This window comes from Tursiops truncatus, chromosome X (assembly GCF_011762595.2).
Source record: "Tursiops truncatus isolate mTurTru1 chromosome X, mTurTru1.mat.Y, whole genome shotgun sequence".
Classification (NCBI taxonomy): Eukaryota; Metazoa; Chordata; class Mammalia; order Artiodactyla; family Delphinidae; genus Tursiops; species Tursiops truncatus.
The window spans coordinates 39,439,184-39,455,551 of record NC_047055.1 but is presented as its reverse complement, the minus strand read 5'-3'; the positions used below and the strand labels follow the sequence as shown (position 1 = coordinate 39,455,551).

General features: G+C 35.3%; 1 protein-coding gene across 1 annotated transcript in view; it reads left to right on the top strand.

Annotated features, from left to right (window-relative positions):
- The window catches only part of NRK (Nik related kinase), a 167,712-nt gene extending 163,153 nt beyond the window's left edge, over positions 1-4,559 (top strand). The window contains 1 exon segment of the mRNA XM_019949429.3: positions 1,467-4,559. Coding sequence (XP_019804988.2) covers positions 1,467-1,562 — 96 coding nt within the window. The 3' untranslated portion in view covers positions 1,563-4,559.
- The last annotated feature ends 11,809 nt before the right edge of the window (positions 4,560-16,368 follow it).

Below are 16,368 nucleotides of genomic sequence, written 5' to 3'. Positions count from 1 at the left end.
AGCAAAGTTTAGCCTTTATTTTATTTCTTACAAATTCCATTATTGTCTTTGGTGCATAGTTCTTTTCATGTTCATATTAATATGATATTTTGAAAAAGAATGCTTGAGTAAATCTGCCTTTTATAGTTTTCAACGTAATCCAATAACAGAAGAAGGAAAAAGTTACTTATGTTTGCTGAACACCTAATTATATGGTAGAGTTTGTGCTAAATACTTTAGAAGCTATCATAGTTAATCTTCACAAGTGGACATTATTATGTCCATTTCACAGGAAAGAAAAATAAAATCAAGATTTGGCAATTATTTGTGTAATGTGATCAATTTTAACCAATTCATATAGTTTAGATGGAAAAATGAATTGCATGACATCATTACAGTCCCGACATGTTATGAGAAATAATAGCGTGAAGAAATAATTCTAATAAGACCAGAAAACATTCACATTTGGAAGAAATTGCAAAGGATTTGAACTAATATCAGAACAAACAGGGTAAAGCACTGGGCATCAAGAAAAGGTACTTTTTTGTAATATAAAGGGATATAATGGCAAGAACCAGTGATTGAGATCGGATAGATCTAGGATGCAGTCCCAGCTTTGCCACCTAATTACGTGTAAAAACCTAGAAGTTCGACTAGTCCTTCTGAACCTTAGCTTTTTCACCTCAGGAATGGGAATATTAATAACTACTTTGGGAACAATTCTGAAAATTATCAATAATATGTATATAGTAAGCATCTCACAGATTGACTGGCACATAAAAGTGTTAAATCACGGGTAGCTAGTGTTATTATCATCATCATCATCATTACATCACACACCTTCCTAAGTATATCCATTGTGGACGTTGAAAACCTTAGTCCTAACAAGGATACCTCTGTTTGCTATTTATATTATTGTACTGTCCTAATTTTCTTTATGGCACAGACCATATTTACACAACATGTTCCTCTCTAAGCCAATTGGTTTAGCTCATAATCTCAGTCTATTGATGTCAGTCTGTTCCACTGAAATAGAGACTTGCACCAAGTAGAAAATTTCAGTGGCCACTTAAACACCAGCAACAATGTGAACATCTAAATAAGGTAATATTTTCCATATATTAAAAGAAACAGGAAAGCCAGCTTGAATAAAAATAGATTTTAAACAAATAGCAAAGGAGAATTGTTAACCAAACCAATCAAGAAGTTTAGCAGATGAATTCCACCTACAAAAATCTAATTTTATTTAAACTATATGAAGTACAATTATAGGATATGGTAAAAGGTTATTTTTTAATTGTAATTTAGACTCCATACCAATTTAAATTTGTATTCTTTAATCTGAGGAAATCCCTTTCTGAAAAACAGTATGGCTTAATATTTTATTCGTTGGTGAAGATAAATTGAAGTTATAGTTGTACCTATCAAATATCAGTTTGCAATGTATTAAATATTTACTGATGGTGTCTCTTTCTCTCTTTTTAAAGCTGTTCTTTACCTCTATCCTGCGCAATCGCCATAGCCGGGTTTACTTCATGACCCTTGGAAAACTTGAAGAGCTCCAAAGCACTTATGGTGTTTAAAAGGTTCCAATGATTTATTATAACAATTACAAACATCATAAATATACAATTTGCATTTTAAATTTCTGATATTAAATGAGCATACAGTTTTACTGGTAGGGAAAAATTAAATCAGATACTTTTAATGTAGCACAGAATAGTTTTAATGAGAAATGTAGCTTTATATATAAAATTAACTATAGCAAGCTCTATGTACTCCAATGGTGTACAATATCTTTTGCACAAACCTTGTAACTTTTGTTACTGTGAATTCAAACATTACTCTTTGGACAGTTTGGACAGTATCTATATTCAGATTTTACAACATGGAGTTAAGAAACCTGTAATAAGTTAGATTCCAAACAGCTTTCAAAAGAATTGGCCCTAAATGAGGGGGTTTTTTTTTGGAAAAAAATAAAAATAGCAACAAACCATATGTAAATTTGCCAAGTCCTATAAAGAACCAAAGGTTAGATTATGAAATGATTATTAATAAGGACTAAACATAAACCAGACTAAGGCTGAACAACCTGCATGCCTGGAGAAAACTACAGTGATAAAGGGGAAAAGGCCACCCATTTCCTCATTGCTCCATGACAGTTAAGCCCACAGACAGAGAACAGTTGTGTTCTTTCACCCCATGTTAAGCTGGTTTTCTCCTGATAAGAAGAAAGGAAGAAAGCCTCGGATGCTTGATTTTCCTCAGAAACTCCAAAGATGTGCAATAGCCGTTTTTAAAAACCACCGAATAATACACTTGCAAGCCTGAATACAGGACTGAACTCCTATACACATGTACTGTAGAATAAGTTGTATATTTTAATACTTTAAAGTAGGCGTCAAATTCTATCCCCAAAGACAAATTGGTTGATTTATCAAAATTCTTATCTGGCCAACAGTGTGACCATCAGAAGCATTAAATATTTTCCTGATTCCAGATTAAACTATATAAAAATTTCACTCCAGTCATTAAACAAAAATTACAAAATGTAACAGCAAAAAGTTTTGGCTGCTAATACTTGTGTTTTTCATGTTTCTATTTCTGTAATATCAGAAATTAATCTAAAAGTGATAAGTCCACATGTAGGGACTTAATGTAATAGGTTAAAAAAGATTTTGAAAGAAAATACAACTTTCATCAAATACCTAGGTCTACAAATTTATAGTCGTGAAAAAATCATTCTAGTCATCACTCCAATAAGTTATAGACGCCATAGATAGGTGGCGTTTGGTCACCTATGGTAATTGCTACCTGGTGAAAAGCATCATTTCTGCATATCCATCCTCAATACCATGGTTAGTTCTGGAGCAGTAGAGAAGCAACAGAACTACCACAAAGTATACCTCACTATAATTCCTCTAGTTCTGCTTCTAAAATCTGAAGACGGTGCTAGTGGGATAATAATTTTCAAGCTACCTGGTTAAACCAAAATACAAAAGCAGACTATGTGTGATTTCATGATAGCACGTTATTTCTTGGCACCTTGGCGCCAGGAATGATGATTTGGATTTTCCTAACAACTTATATCAAGAATGTAGTAGCTCAATAATGAGAATTTAGGAGAACCTGAATCCATGAATTAAAAGTAAATGTGATTCACATTTCTGTTACTGTGACACAATAATGTGATCTTAAAACTGGCTTATCCTTGAGTGTTTACAACTCAAATGACTTTTTAAATGCAGTAGTTTAAAGAGAAAACAAAGTTTTATGTCAAATTATTTCCTTAGAAGTAGTCTTCATTATTATAAATTTGTACACCAAAAAGGCCATGGGGAACTTTGTGCAAGTACCTCATCGCTGAGCAAATGGAGCTTGCTATGTTTGAATTTCAGAAAATTTTCTCATTTAAGTAGCGTGTAGAATCAAGTCTTTTAAGAATTCATTTTTTCTTCATAATATTTACTCAGTTAAGGTTCAAAAATAAATTTTATCTTAAAATCATATTTTTAACACAGTAAGACAGTAAACTATTTTAGGAAGTCAACTCCCATTGTGCTCTGTGGCTGTTATTCTAATAAATATACACAATAGTGAACTGCATCTACAGAGGTGTCCCAAAGTAAACAAGCAAGAGACATTGCAAATGTGTAATTGAGCGTTAAATGATAAGGTGCTAATGAGGAAAGGAAGCTGGGCACATATTAAGAAAGGAGATTGAGATGTTGGATAGCCAACTTAGGAAGGACTGAAAATATTTAAAGTGGTTTGTAGGTAATGAATATTTCCAATTTAGATGTTAATCCATCTGGAATTTTTACATCCTTTGCCAGCTGAAACAAGAAAGTGAAGGGACAATTAAATTTCACAGTCAGTGCACAGTGACAGAAAAAGTTATAACTACACCTCACCTTGTAGCAGCAGTACCTGGAAGCCCTGGCCCACCAGAGAAGCATTGAGGGGGATTTCTGAAAAGCCAGATTCCCGAGTCCTGTGAGTTGAAGCATGAAAGTTCTGGCAAGTTGTGAGTAGCATTGGGACAGAGTACAGTGTTATTTTAGTGTACTTTAGTTCTTTCACCAAAGCCCTTGTCCAAAATAGAAGGAATTATTGAAAATGTTCAAAAGCTAGAAAATGATGTATGCAAAGGGCTGACAAGAAAAGTTCAGTGTGATTAGGTCTCTTGAAGTAAGGTAAGAGCCTCAGAGGAAACAGTAAGAAAGGATAATCATTAAGATAGTAAAATAGGCAAAGCAGAAATCACACATGTATACATAGAAGCATACACACGCAAACCATTAGAATGCATACATTTTAATATTTTCAGTGCTACCAGTTTCTAGATAAATTAATCACTAAGTGTTTTCTGCCAGGACATTTAATTGAGACACTATCGATAAAACTAGGAATAGTGCCACATGAATTCAATGGGATCTTTTAAGTACTCTTCAGTTCTTTTCAAAACTGTGCCTATTTAAATCAATTTATATTCAATCTGTGCTCTAACTTTAAAATTTATTGAAATAATCTTTGAGACTGCTAATTGTTTCATCAGAAAGTCTGCAATGAATCATTGTTCAACCTCTAAAAATAAAATGTTTTTAAATGTATTGATTGATGTCATTATTTGAAATACACTCGTCCAATACCTCAGAATTAAGACTCATTCAAGGAATATTCACTTCTATAAAGTATATAATAATGCACTGATTGGGAGGTGTTACATGTTCTGCCTATTGTTCCATTAGGAATTCTAGCCAAGGAGGGGTATATTAACCTGACTAAAATCTTTCTGTGTACAGTGGTGGAATTAGAAAGTAAAATCTTTCTGGGTACAGTGGTGGGATTAGTTTTCCTCTAAATATGTGGAACTTTAAACAGACACACAGACTCACAGGGTATGGGTAAAACCTGAGCAAGTTTTAATGTTGACTTCCTTCCCATCCCATCCCAGTGTCTGTCCTGAAGTCCAGTGGAGAAAAAAGAGGAGAAACTTTATCCAAAAAGTGGAGTAAAGATTTATAGTTTATTAACATTCAATAAAGGGTTTAGTGCAGAGTGATGGTAGAAAATGGAAGATAAACATGGAAGATTGTCAAGGAAGCCAAGTTCTTCAGTTAGGATCAGGAGAGGAATAGCACTTCTCTCAGCAGGTCACAAAAGCGTTAGAGGACCGGTCCCATGAAGATCCTATTGTCTCAGAACATTCTGGAGAGGTGTTCATCAGACTTTCCTGTTAGAGCCAATTGGTGTGGTCCTAATTTGTCAAGTATGGCCAGACATTCAGGAGTTGGGTTACGTGGACATGACATGCTTGCTCAGGCTTTTAGAGGCTAAATTCAAAATACTTCATTATGATCAAATTGACTCATTCGGCTTGATACATAGGACCCACCGACTTCAACTACTTTAAGGGACAGTGTTATGAGCCAAGGAACAAAAATATCGTCACAGATTGGAATTAGAATAGGCAGGGTGATGCCCTAAGGCTGAAAGATGGCATTATCCTGGGGATCCTTTACCGAAGGATGGGATAGTGTAGGTCATGAATAGAAATCGCTATTGGTAACTTTATCATTCTCAAAGGGAACAGTGGGTTTACAGACTCCAACACTGCAAGTCTATTAACAATCTTTTTCCAGTATAATAACACTTTTTTCTTTATAGGTCCTTTAACCCTCACCTAAGGATAGTCAGGTTGAGTGTGCCTGCTCTTTAATAGACAGCTAATGTAATAAAGGCCAACATGTTTCAAAAAACATTGTCAGTATTACATTTTATATTGTTTACAACCATGGCAACTGATTAAAGAAGAATAGTTCCTAAGGGAATAAAATTGATTCTATATGGATTTATATTTTCAGCAGCTAGTGCACAGCCTACTTTGTAGAGAAATACAAAATCAGGTTTGGGATTAACTTTTTCTTATAATGTTGCCATCCCATACATCAAAGTGCCTCATTTGGTGCTTATACAGCAAAGACCCAATAAAAACATGAGTAAAGGGAAAACTGAGTCTTTTTGATTTGATTGTCCTTAGTGCTATTTAATTTACAACAGCCTGAAATGGAAACTCACAAATCCAATTGTTTAATCAGAGTACCATCTGGGTTCCAGTGACCAAAGTGTAATGACCTATTTTGGGTAACTTCAAATTACTTTACCCTACAAACCTGAAATGTAACAAAGAGTAGGTCAAAACAAAACTAAAAGGGTGTCTTTTAAAGTTTTGTTTACCTTTAAAAGCAACACATAAGGGACCACTATGCCCCTTTAGTAATTACCCAAGGATCATGAGAAATGACAAAGGTTATTTAATAACATAAAAACAGCACAAAAACAAGCTATATAACTGTCTGTTTTGTACAAACATTTGATTTGAATCTGATTCTTTTTCACAAGAATGACTCAACGTTGCAGCATCCTGAGACATATTTAAGGGTCATCAAAGTTTGTCAATATACTATTGATCCCAAAATTTAAAATTATGTTCCCATAAACCGATATATCAAATTCCAGGCATCCCCTGAAGGTACTTTTTTAGCTGATGAAAGAGTGTGTCTGACTTGCAGGTAGCCATTAAAATGCATGCCAAATGGAACAATATTTCCAAAATTCTAAAAGCAAACTTTTAACACCATGAAGTTGAGTCTCACAAGTCCAGATAGTGAGAAATGAATATAATGAAGTTCAAAGTAAATTGGACTACACAAAAATGAAAATCTTCTCTCTAAAAGTAAAATTAATATTATACGACAGGCTGGGAAAATAGGCACTTCATTTCACAGTGTAGAAAGTATTTATGAATTTTATTCCACAAACCTGTATGTGCAAAAACCAATCCAAAACAAACAAAAACTGGTTATTTGAACTCCAACTCTTATCCCACCAGTCTGAGAGGAAATTTAAACTTAATCATTATTTGTTCTTTCCTTATTTAGCTACTAGGGTTGTACGAAGGTCTGAGGGATCAGAAAAAATAGGGGTACCCCACCGATCTATAGTCTACACTGGTCAAGATTGTTACACTCATTGCTCACTTAGTCTCTTGCGGTGACTCTGCAACTTCTGTGTCTTGTGTAGCTATGGAAATCTTTGTCAAAGCAGGGAGCCCAGATACCTAGGGTCATATCCACGGTGGTCACAGTACCTCCCTGGGTGCTGGGTGGGCATAGGTCCCTGCTGCTTTAAGTAACCACAGTTCCTCATATCCTTTCCTATTCCTGGTGAATATCTCTCTCTCTCTCTCTCTCTCTCTCTCTCTCTCTCTCTCCTGTTAAGCTCTTGTACTTCTGTCCTCACCTCATCTCATATAAAATGTAATTACCTCTTTCCTTTCCCTTTGTGAAAATTGTGTCAAAGAGCTTAAGCAAAAAGTAAACAAAAATCCAGCATGAGATTTTGACACAATTTTTACCTTGAGTTCCACTGTATAACCTTTGTACCTGCCCAAGGAAAAGGACCCATCCATAAACTTGGGGAGAGTAAATTCAGTTAGAACAAATTAAGACCACAATTACTTATCCTGTCACCTACATATGAAAAAATAATTCAACTTAATGTAATCAAAGAAATGAACATTTCAAAGTGAAACATTATTATTGCAATGATAAGGAAGTACAGAAATGTCTAATCACTTCTCATTACTCTCTCTACAGTCCCCTCCCTAGTACCCTGACCCTTTCCTTTGTGCCCGGTTGCAGCTTCCAAACAATTGTCCCTTCTAAGTCATTGTCTCTCTTTCCTTGGTAGTCTCCACTGTTGAATCTCTTGCTATCAGACTATACTATCCATTACTCATCCTTGTTTCAGTCATGTATAGACCTCCACATCATTCCTCTTCATTCCTTAAAAATTTTAATGCTGGCTTGCTGTCATTTCCTCCAACACTATTTCTAATTCTTGATAAAGTTAATATCTACTTAGATGATTCTGTCAATATCCTTTGGCCTGTAATCCATGGCTTACTATCCAATTAAACTTGACCACATTATCTCAGCCACCCACCTCCAGAGTAATACACTCTAGACTGTATCATTACCATTAATTATACTTTTACAAGCTTAGGTTCAATTGTTCCAGTCTCAGACCACCACCGTCATTTTCCAACTGACTCCATCACTGGACTCCAAAAATTCTTTGACTTCATATGGACCCACAATTCAATGATCCTAACATCTTTTTACTGCCCTTCACCCTCACTCAGAGAAGTTCTCAATCCCTTATTGGCTCAGCTAACATTTCGTGGTATATCAACATAATCAATCCTATGCATGGGCCCTTAACTTCATTGCCTTTCTTTAGCTTAGCAAAATTATAAATTTCCTTGAATCATATTCTTTGTCTCCTCCACACCCACATCAGTGCAGCGGATTGTGGCTATAGAAAACACACAACTGTGCTAACTTGTCTCATTTTGAATTCATTCCTGAAAGCCACCAGTGGGCTGGCAATGCAACTCAGTAATTTATACAACATTTCCCTATTCCACTCACTCTTCCCACTTACATATGGGAAGATGAAAATTTCATATTTTCTCTTCTGTCCTTAATCTTCTAAAATCTGCCTCCACTGATTCTCCTTCTCACCTAATGACCTGCATTCTTCACTGAGAAAATAAAAGCAATCAGTAGCTCCCACCATCTTATCCACCCATGTATTAAGTTGATTCTCTGCAATTCCTCTTCTACAAATCATTTTTATAGTAATTCCAGTCAGATTTTCATTCCCATCATTCCACAGAAAGAGCTGATGAGTTCTTTGCAAGGTCATCAATGACCTCTACATTGTTAAATACAGTGCCAGTTTTTCCCAGTCCTCTTTCATTTAACATATCAGCAATGTTTGGCAAAATTGATCAGTCCCTCCTCCTTGAAATAATTTCTTCTCTGGCCACTGGGATACCACTCTCTCCTGATTTGTCTCCTACATCACTAGTGCAGTTGATTGTGGCTCTACAGTCATGAACAATTTTGCTAACTGGTCTCATTTCTTCCTGTCTCCTCTTCTGATTTCTTTTCATCTCCGTGATCTCTAAATGTTGTAGTATCTCAGGGTTCAGTTCTAGTATATTATATCTCTTCTATCTACAATTTCTCCTTAGGTGATAACATTTATTCTAGTGCATTTTAATGTCATCTATACACAGACAACATCCAAATAATTACTTCCAGTCTGAACCACTCTTCAGAGCTCCAAACTCATGTAATCTACAGCTTATATGATATATTCATTTTTGGCAGAATTCTCCAACAAAACCACTTGTGCCTGAAGATTTCTTTTTGGGGAGTAGCTGTGAAACTATGAATTAAATTTTTTAATGGTTATAGGGCTGTTAAGATTGTTTAATTCATCTTGGTTGAGTTTTAGTAGTGTATTGTTTTTGAGGAGTGGTCCAATTATTTTAAGTTGCTGGATCCTTAGTGATATTCCCTGCCTCAGTCTTGGTAGTGGTGATTTATGTCTTCTATCTCTTTATTTTTGTATGTCCTGCCAGAGGCTTATCAATTTTATTGACTTTTTGAAAACCTTGTCTTTGTTTTGTTGATTTTCTAGATAGTTTTCCAATTTTCACTTTTATTGATTCTTGCTCTTATTTTTATTATTCTCTTCCTTCTGCTTTTTATAGATGCATTTTGCTCTTCTTTTTCTATTTCCTTGAGGTAGGAACTTACATTATTGGTTTGAGACATTTCGTTGTTTACAGTGCAAGTATCTAGTGCTATAAGTAATTTAAAACCTAATTCTGTCATTGTATTATTTTTTTTTCTTCTAGTTCTTTCTTCTAGTTCTCTTTTCTTGACTTCCTGTGGGCTACTTGGCCATTTCAGTTTATTTATAATGATTTTTAGTGTATTGCTTTGTATAATTTTTTGGTGGTTACACTGGGTATTAAAATATACTTATTGGTTCTTTACACTAATAATGAAATATCAGAAAGGGACTGTAAACAAACAATTACTTTTAAAATTATATCAAAAACATAAAATATTTAGGAATAAACCTTACCAAGGAGGTGAAAGACTTATATGCTGAGAACTACAAAACATTAATAAAGGAAATTGAAGTTGGAAAGATATCCTATGCTCTTGGATTGGAAGAATTAATATCGTTAAAGTGGCCATACTACCCAAAGCAATCTACAGATTTAGTGTGATCCCTATCAAATTACCTGTGACATTTTTTACTGAGCTAGAACAAATAATCCTAAAATTTATATGGAACTATAAAAGACCCAGAATTGCCAATGCAATCCTGAGGAAAACAAAAAACAAAGCAGAACACATAACCTTTCCAGACTTAAGACAATACTACAAAGCTACAGTAATCAAAACAGCATGGCAATGGCACAAAAATAGACATACAGATCAATGGAACAGAATAGAGAGCCCAGAAATCAACCCACACACTTATGGACAATTAATCTTTGAAAAAAGAGGCAAGAATATACAATGGGGAAAAGACAGTCTCTTCAGCAGATGGTGCTGGGAAAGTCAGATAGCCACATGTAAATCAATAAAGTTAGAACACACCCTCACACCATACACAAAAGTAAACTCAAAATGGCTTAAACACTTACATAAGACAAGGCACCATAAAACTCCTAGAAGAGAACATAGACAAAACATTCTCTGACATAAATTGTACCAATGTTTTCTTAGGTCAGTCTCCCAAGGCAATAGAAATAAAAGCAAAAATAAACAAATGGGACCTAATCAAACTTACAAGCTTTTGCACAGCAAAGGAAACCATAAACAAAATGAAAAGACATTCTACAGACTGGGAGAAAATATTTACAAACAATGCGACTGACAAGGGCTTAATTTCCAAAATATACAAACAGGTCATACAGTTCAATAACAAAAATAAACAAACAACCCAATCTAAAAATGGGCAGAAGACCTAAATAGACATCTCCCCAAAGAAGACATACATATAGCCAATAGGCACATGAAAACATGTTCATAATCACTAATTATTAGAGAAATGCGAATCAAAACTACAATGAGGTACCACCTCACACTGGTCAGAATGGCCATCATTAAAAAGTCTACAAATAATAAATGCTGGAGAGGGTGTGGAGAAAAGGGAACCCTCTTACACTGTTGGTGGTCTTGTAAATTTGTGCAGCCATGTGGAGAACAGTATGGACCCTCCCAAAAAAACAAAGATAGAGTTACCATATGATCCAACAATTCCACTACTGGGCATATACCCAGAAAAAACAAACTTCAAAAAGATACATGCACCCCTATGTCCATAGCAGCACTATTTACAATAGCCAAGGCATGGAAAAAACCTAAATGTCCATCTCCAAAGAAATGGATAAAAATGTGGTACATATATACAACGGAATATTACTCAGCCTCAAAAAAAAAGAAAGAAAGAATGCCATTTGCAGCAACGTGGATGGACCTAGAGATTATCATACTAAGCAAAGTAAGTCATAAAGAGAAAGACAAATGCCATATGATATCACTTATATATGGAATCTGAAATATGGCACAAATGAACCTATCCATGAAACAGAAACAGGCTCACAGACATAGAGAACAGACTTATAAACTTGTGGTTGCCAAGGGGAAGGGGGTGGGGGAAGGAATTACAGGGAGTTTGGGATTAGCAGATGCAAACTATTATAAATAAGATGGATAAACAATGAGGTCCTACTATATAGCACAAAGAACTATATTCAATATCCTGTGATAAACCATAATGGAAAAGAATATGAAAAATATATGTGTATAACTGAGTCACTTTACTGTACAGCAGAAATTAACACAACATTGTATATCAACTATACTTCAAAAAAATTTAAATTATATATATACTTATGGGATTCATCATAGCCTAATGATATCAACATTTGACCACTTGAAGTAAAATGTGAAAACCTTACTTCCATTTAGGTCCCTTTACCTTCTCCATTTTAAAATATCTTTAACTTGAGTATCAGATTGTGCTTTAGTCTTCAACTATCATTTTTAGATAATGGCATGTAAATATCATTATAATTTATACAACTCATGAGGGAAGAGATAGTTTATTGTATTATCATATTTCTGGCTCTTTCCTTTTTTCTTCCTTCTTCCTGAGTCTCCAGATTGCTTCTCGTATCATTTCCTTTCTGTTTGAAAAACACCCCTTCACCAATCTTTCAGTGTAGCTCTTCTAGAGACCAATCCTTTTAGTTTTCTTTAATCCTAGAATGAATTTACGTATTTCTACCTTTATTCCTGAAGACTATTTTCACATGATATAGAATCCAAAATTGACAGTTCTCTTATTTCAGCACTTGAAAAATATGTGCCAGTTCCTTTTGACCTCCGTGGTGTTAGATGAAAAAACTGCTCTCATTCTAGTTGATGCCCCTCTATAGGTAATACATTTTTTTCTTTCTGTCTCCTTTCAAGACTTTTTCCTTTGCCTTTTGTTTTCAGAAGATTATTCTGTGCCTTGGAGTGGATGTCTTTGGATTAATTACTTTTGAGTACCATCAAGGTCCCAGATGGAGAGAAGAGAAAGAGAGGGTAGTATGGAAAATAATATAAAGAAATAATGACAGAAAATGTCCAAATATGGTGAAAGACATAAGCCTAACAATTCAAGAATCTGATTAAACTCTTAGAACTGTTTTTACAGCATCCCATGTGTTTTGGTATGTTGTTTTTACATTTTCATTTCTTTAATATATTTTAAATTTCCCTTTTGGTTTCTTCTTTGATTCATTGGTTGTTCAGGAAAATGTTGTTTAATTCCATATATTTGTAAATTTTCCAGTTTCTTCATTTTGATTTCTAGTTGCATACCATTGTGGTCAGAAGTGATATTTGGTATGATTTTAGTCTTCTTAAATTTGCTAAGACTTGTTTTGTGGCCTATTATATGATGTATCCTGGAAAATGTTCCATTCATGCTTGATAGTAATGTGTATTCTGCTGTTGGTAGATGGTAGAATGTCCTGTATGTGTCTGTTAGATTCATTTGTTCTAAAGTGTGGTTCAAGTCCAGTGATACCTTGCTTATTTTCTGTCTGGATGATCTATCCATTTCTAGAAGTGGGGTATTAAAGTTCGATACTATTATTTTATATTGTCTATTTCTCCCTTCAGATCTGTTAGTATTTGCTTAATATATTTAGGTGCTCTGATGTTAAGTATGTATATATTTACAATTGTTATCTCTTCTTGTTTAGTTGACCTCTTTATCATTATATAGCGACCTTCTTTGTCTCATTATTTTTCTTGGCTTAAAATCTATTTTACCTGATATAAGGACAACTATCCCTTTTCCTTTTTGGTTTTCACTTGCATGGAATATCTTTTCCTTTACTTTGAGCTTAAGTGTGTCCTTAAAGCTGAAGCAATTCTCTTGTAAGCAGCATATACTTGGATGTTTTTTTTCAATCCATCCAGTCATTCTATGCCTTTTTATTAGAGAATTCAATCTATTTATATTTAGAATAATTATTGATATATAAGGACTTACTAATATCTTATTAATTGATTTCTAGCTGTTTTGTAGTTCCCTTGTTCCTTGCTATCTTTCTTACTGCCTTCATTTTTGAATTGGTGATTTTCCACTGTGGTATGCTCTGATTCCCTTCTCTTTATTTTTGTGAGTCTACTATGGAGTTTAGCTTGTGGTTACCATGAAACGTACATAAAATATCTTATAGTTAAACACTCTATGTTATGCTGGTAAAAACTTAACTTCAATCACATACAAAAACTGTACCCTTTTACTTCCCCCTTTATGTTTTTAATGTCACAATTTACCACTTTTTATACTATGTATACATTAACAAATTATAGTGGCTACAGTTATTTTTAATACTCTTGTCCTGTAATCTTTATACTATAGTTAAGTAGTTAACACATCATCATATTACAGAATTAGAGTGGTCTTAATCTAACTGTGTATTTACCTTTACCACTGAATTTTGTATTTTCACATGTTTTTGTCACTAAATAGTGTCCTTTCATTTCCTTTTTTTTTTTTTTTTTTTTTTTTTTTTAAAGTACGCGGGCCTCTCACTGTTGTGGCCTCCCCCGTTGCGGAGCACAGGCTCCGGACGTGCAGGCTCAGCAGCCATGGCTCACGGGCCCAGCCGCTCCACAGCATGTGGGATCTTCCCGGCCGGGGCACGAACCCGTGTCCCCTGCATCGGCAGGAGGACTCTCAACCACTGCGCCACCAGGGAAGCGCCTTTCATTTCTTTTTGAAGAACTCCTTGCAGTATTTCTTGTAAGGCATGTCTAGTGGGGATAAATTCCCCAAGCTTTTGTTTGTCTGGGAAAGTCTTTATTCTCTTTCATTGAAGGATAACTTTGCCAGATAGAGAGTTCTTGGTTAGCAAATTTTTTTTTCCTTTCATCACTTTGAATATATCATCCTACTCTCTCTTGGCCTGTAAGTGTTCTGCTGAGAAATCCACTGATAGTCTAATGAGAGTTCTTTTGTAGATTACAAATTTCTCTTCAACTTGCTGCCTTTAAAATTCTTTCTTTGTCGTCATTTTGGCAGTTCTATTACAATGTGTCTTGGAGAAGATTGTTTTGGATTGAAATAATGGTGTGACCTATTAGTTTCATGAATTTGGGTGTCTAAATCTCTCCCCAGTTCTCAGCCACTATTTATTTAATAAGCTTTCTGACCCCTTCACTCTCTCTTTGCCTTCTGGAATTCCAATGATTTGTATATTGGTTTCTTTTATGGTCTCTGATAGATCACATAGGATTTTTTCACTCTTTTTGTTGTTCTCTGACCGGGTTATTTCAAAGTCCCTATCCTCTATCTTGCTGATTCCACTGATTCTTTCTTCTGTTTGACCTATTCTGCTGTTTATGTTCTTTACTGCAGTTTTTTTCATTTTATTCATTGAATTCTTCAGCTCTGACTGTATGTTTGGTTCTTTTTTATGATTTCTCTTTGTTAAATTTCTCATTTTGATTGTGTACTGTTTTCTTGATTTCATTGAATTGCCTGTGGGTTTTTTTGTAGTTCACTGAGTTTCCTTAAAACAGCTATTTTGAATTCTTTATTGTATAAATCATAGATCTCCATATCTTTGTGTTTGGTTACTGGAAGATTATTGTGATCTTTTAGTGCTGTCATGTTTCCTTGATTTTTCATGTTCCTTGGAGGTTTGTGTTGCTGCTTTCACATTTGAAATAACAGTTACCACCTCCAATCTTTACTAACTGCATTCAGGGTAGAAATACCTTTAATCAGTCCTGCTGTAAATTCTGAGAGTCTCTCAGACCTTGTATGGATACAGCTGTTCCCTGCTTCCTGTTCCTTCTTGTGGCAGAATTCTTAAGCTTGTATGGCTTCTCTTGATCCTACAGTGCATCAGGCCAGTTGCTGATAGTCTCTCTTTTGCTTTCTTGAAGGAGATACTACAGCTCAAGTTTGTGCTTTCTCCCTTGCCCACAAACCCTGGCCTGCTTTCTGTGAATGTTCCCTAGTCTTCTTCCAAATCACACTCTCATGGTCACCACAGGGAGCCAGCTACAGAGTTGGAGGAGGTGTGGATTTGGTATGCAATACACTGTGGGTGTCTATGGGCCAGTCCAGGGGATCTGTGGTTGAGATTTTCCCTACAGCTTCTGGGTAGATTTCCTAATTGAGTCCAGAATGCAGTCAGTAGGAATCATGTCCTTTTAATACCCTCCAGGAATCTTTTATGCCACTCCCCTGATCTGTTTCTTCCTCCCAGTAGTGGAGCTCACAAGTTAATACTCTAGATGCTATGAGGGAGAAATGAGTCTCTTTGGCAGTGTCCCACACAGCTGGGAAAGCCAGGTGTTTACCCATCTACTCTCCCATTCTCCTCTGGGAGAGATCACAGGCTCAAGTCAGCGTCCTCCAGTTGTTTGCAGACCATAGGCGATAGGGACTAGAACCAGTTCATTGTCTCCTGCAAATTCCAAACCAGTACCAAGGTCTGTCTGACTGCTATCCAATGTACAGGTGGATGAGACTCCTCCCAGGTGCTTTGGCATATTGTGCTGGATCTCAGAGAGGCGATTTTGTTCATAGATGGTTGTCAAAGTTTTGTTGTTGAAGTGGGAGGACAAATACAAAGGACGACTTATGGTACCATGATAGTGATGCCCAGATGACTCCAACATTTGATTCATCTTACTTTTGGCATCTGTTACTTATCTTTTCTTATTCAAGTTATGATTTCCCTGATTCTTGGTATGATAGATTTATATTTCCTATACATTTTATTGATTATGTTAGGAGACTCGCATTTAAATCTTTTATCTAAGCAGGAAGCCATCATGCCTAGATTTAACACCAAAGTCCTGGTCTACTTTTGTGATCTGTGGTTACAATGACAGTTTATTTATTTTCAGAGTCTTTGCAGTATTATTT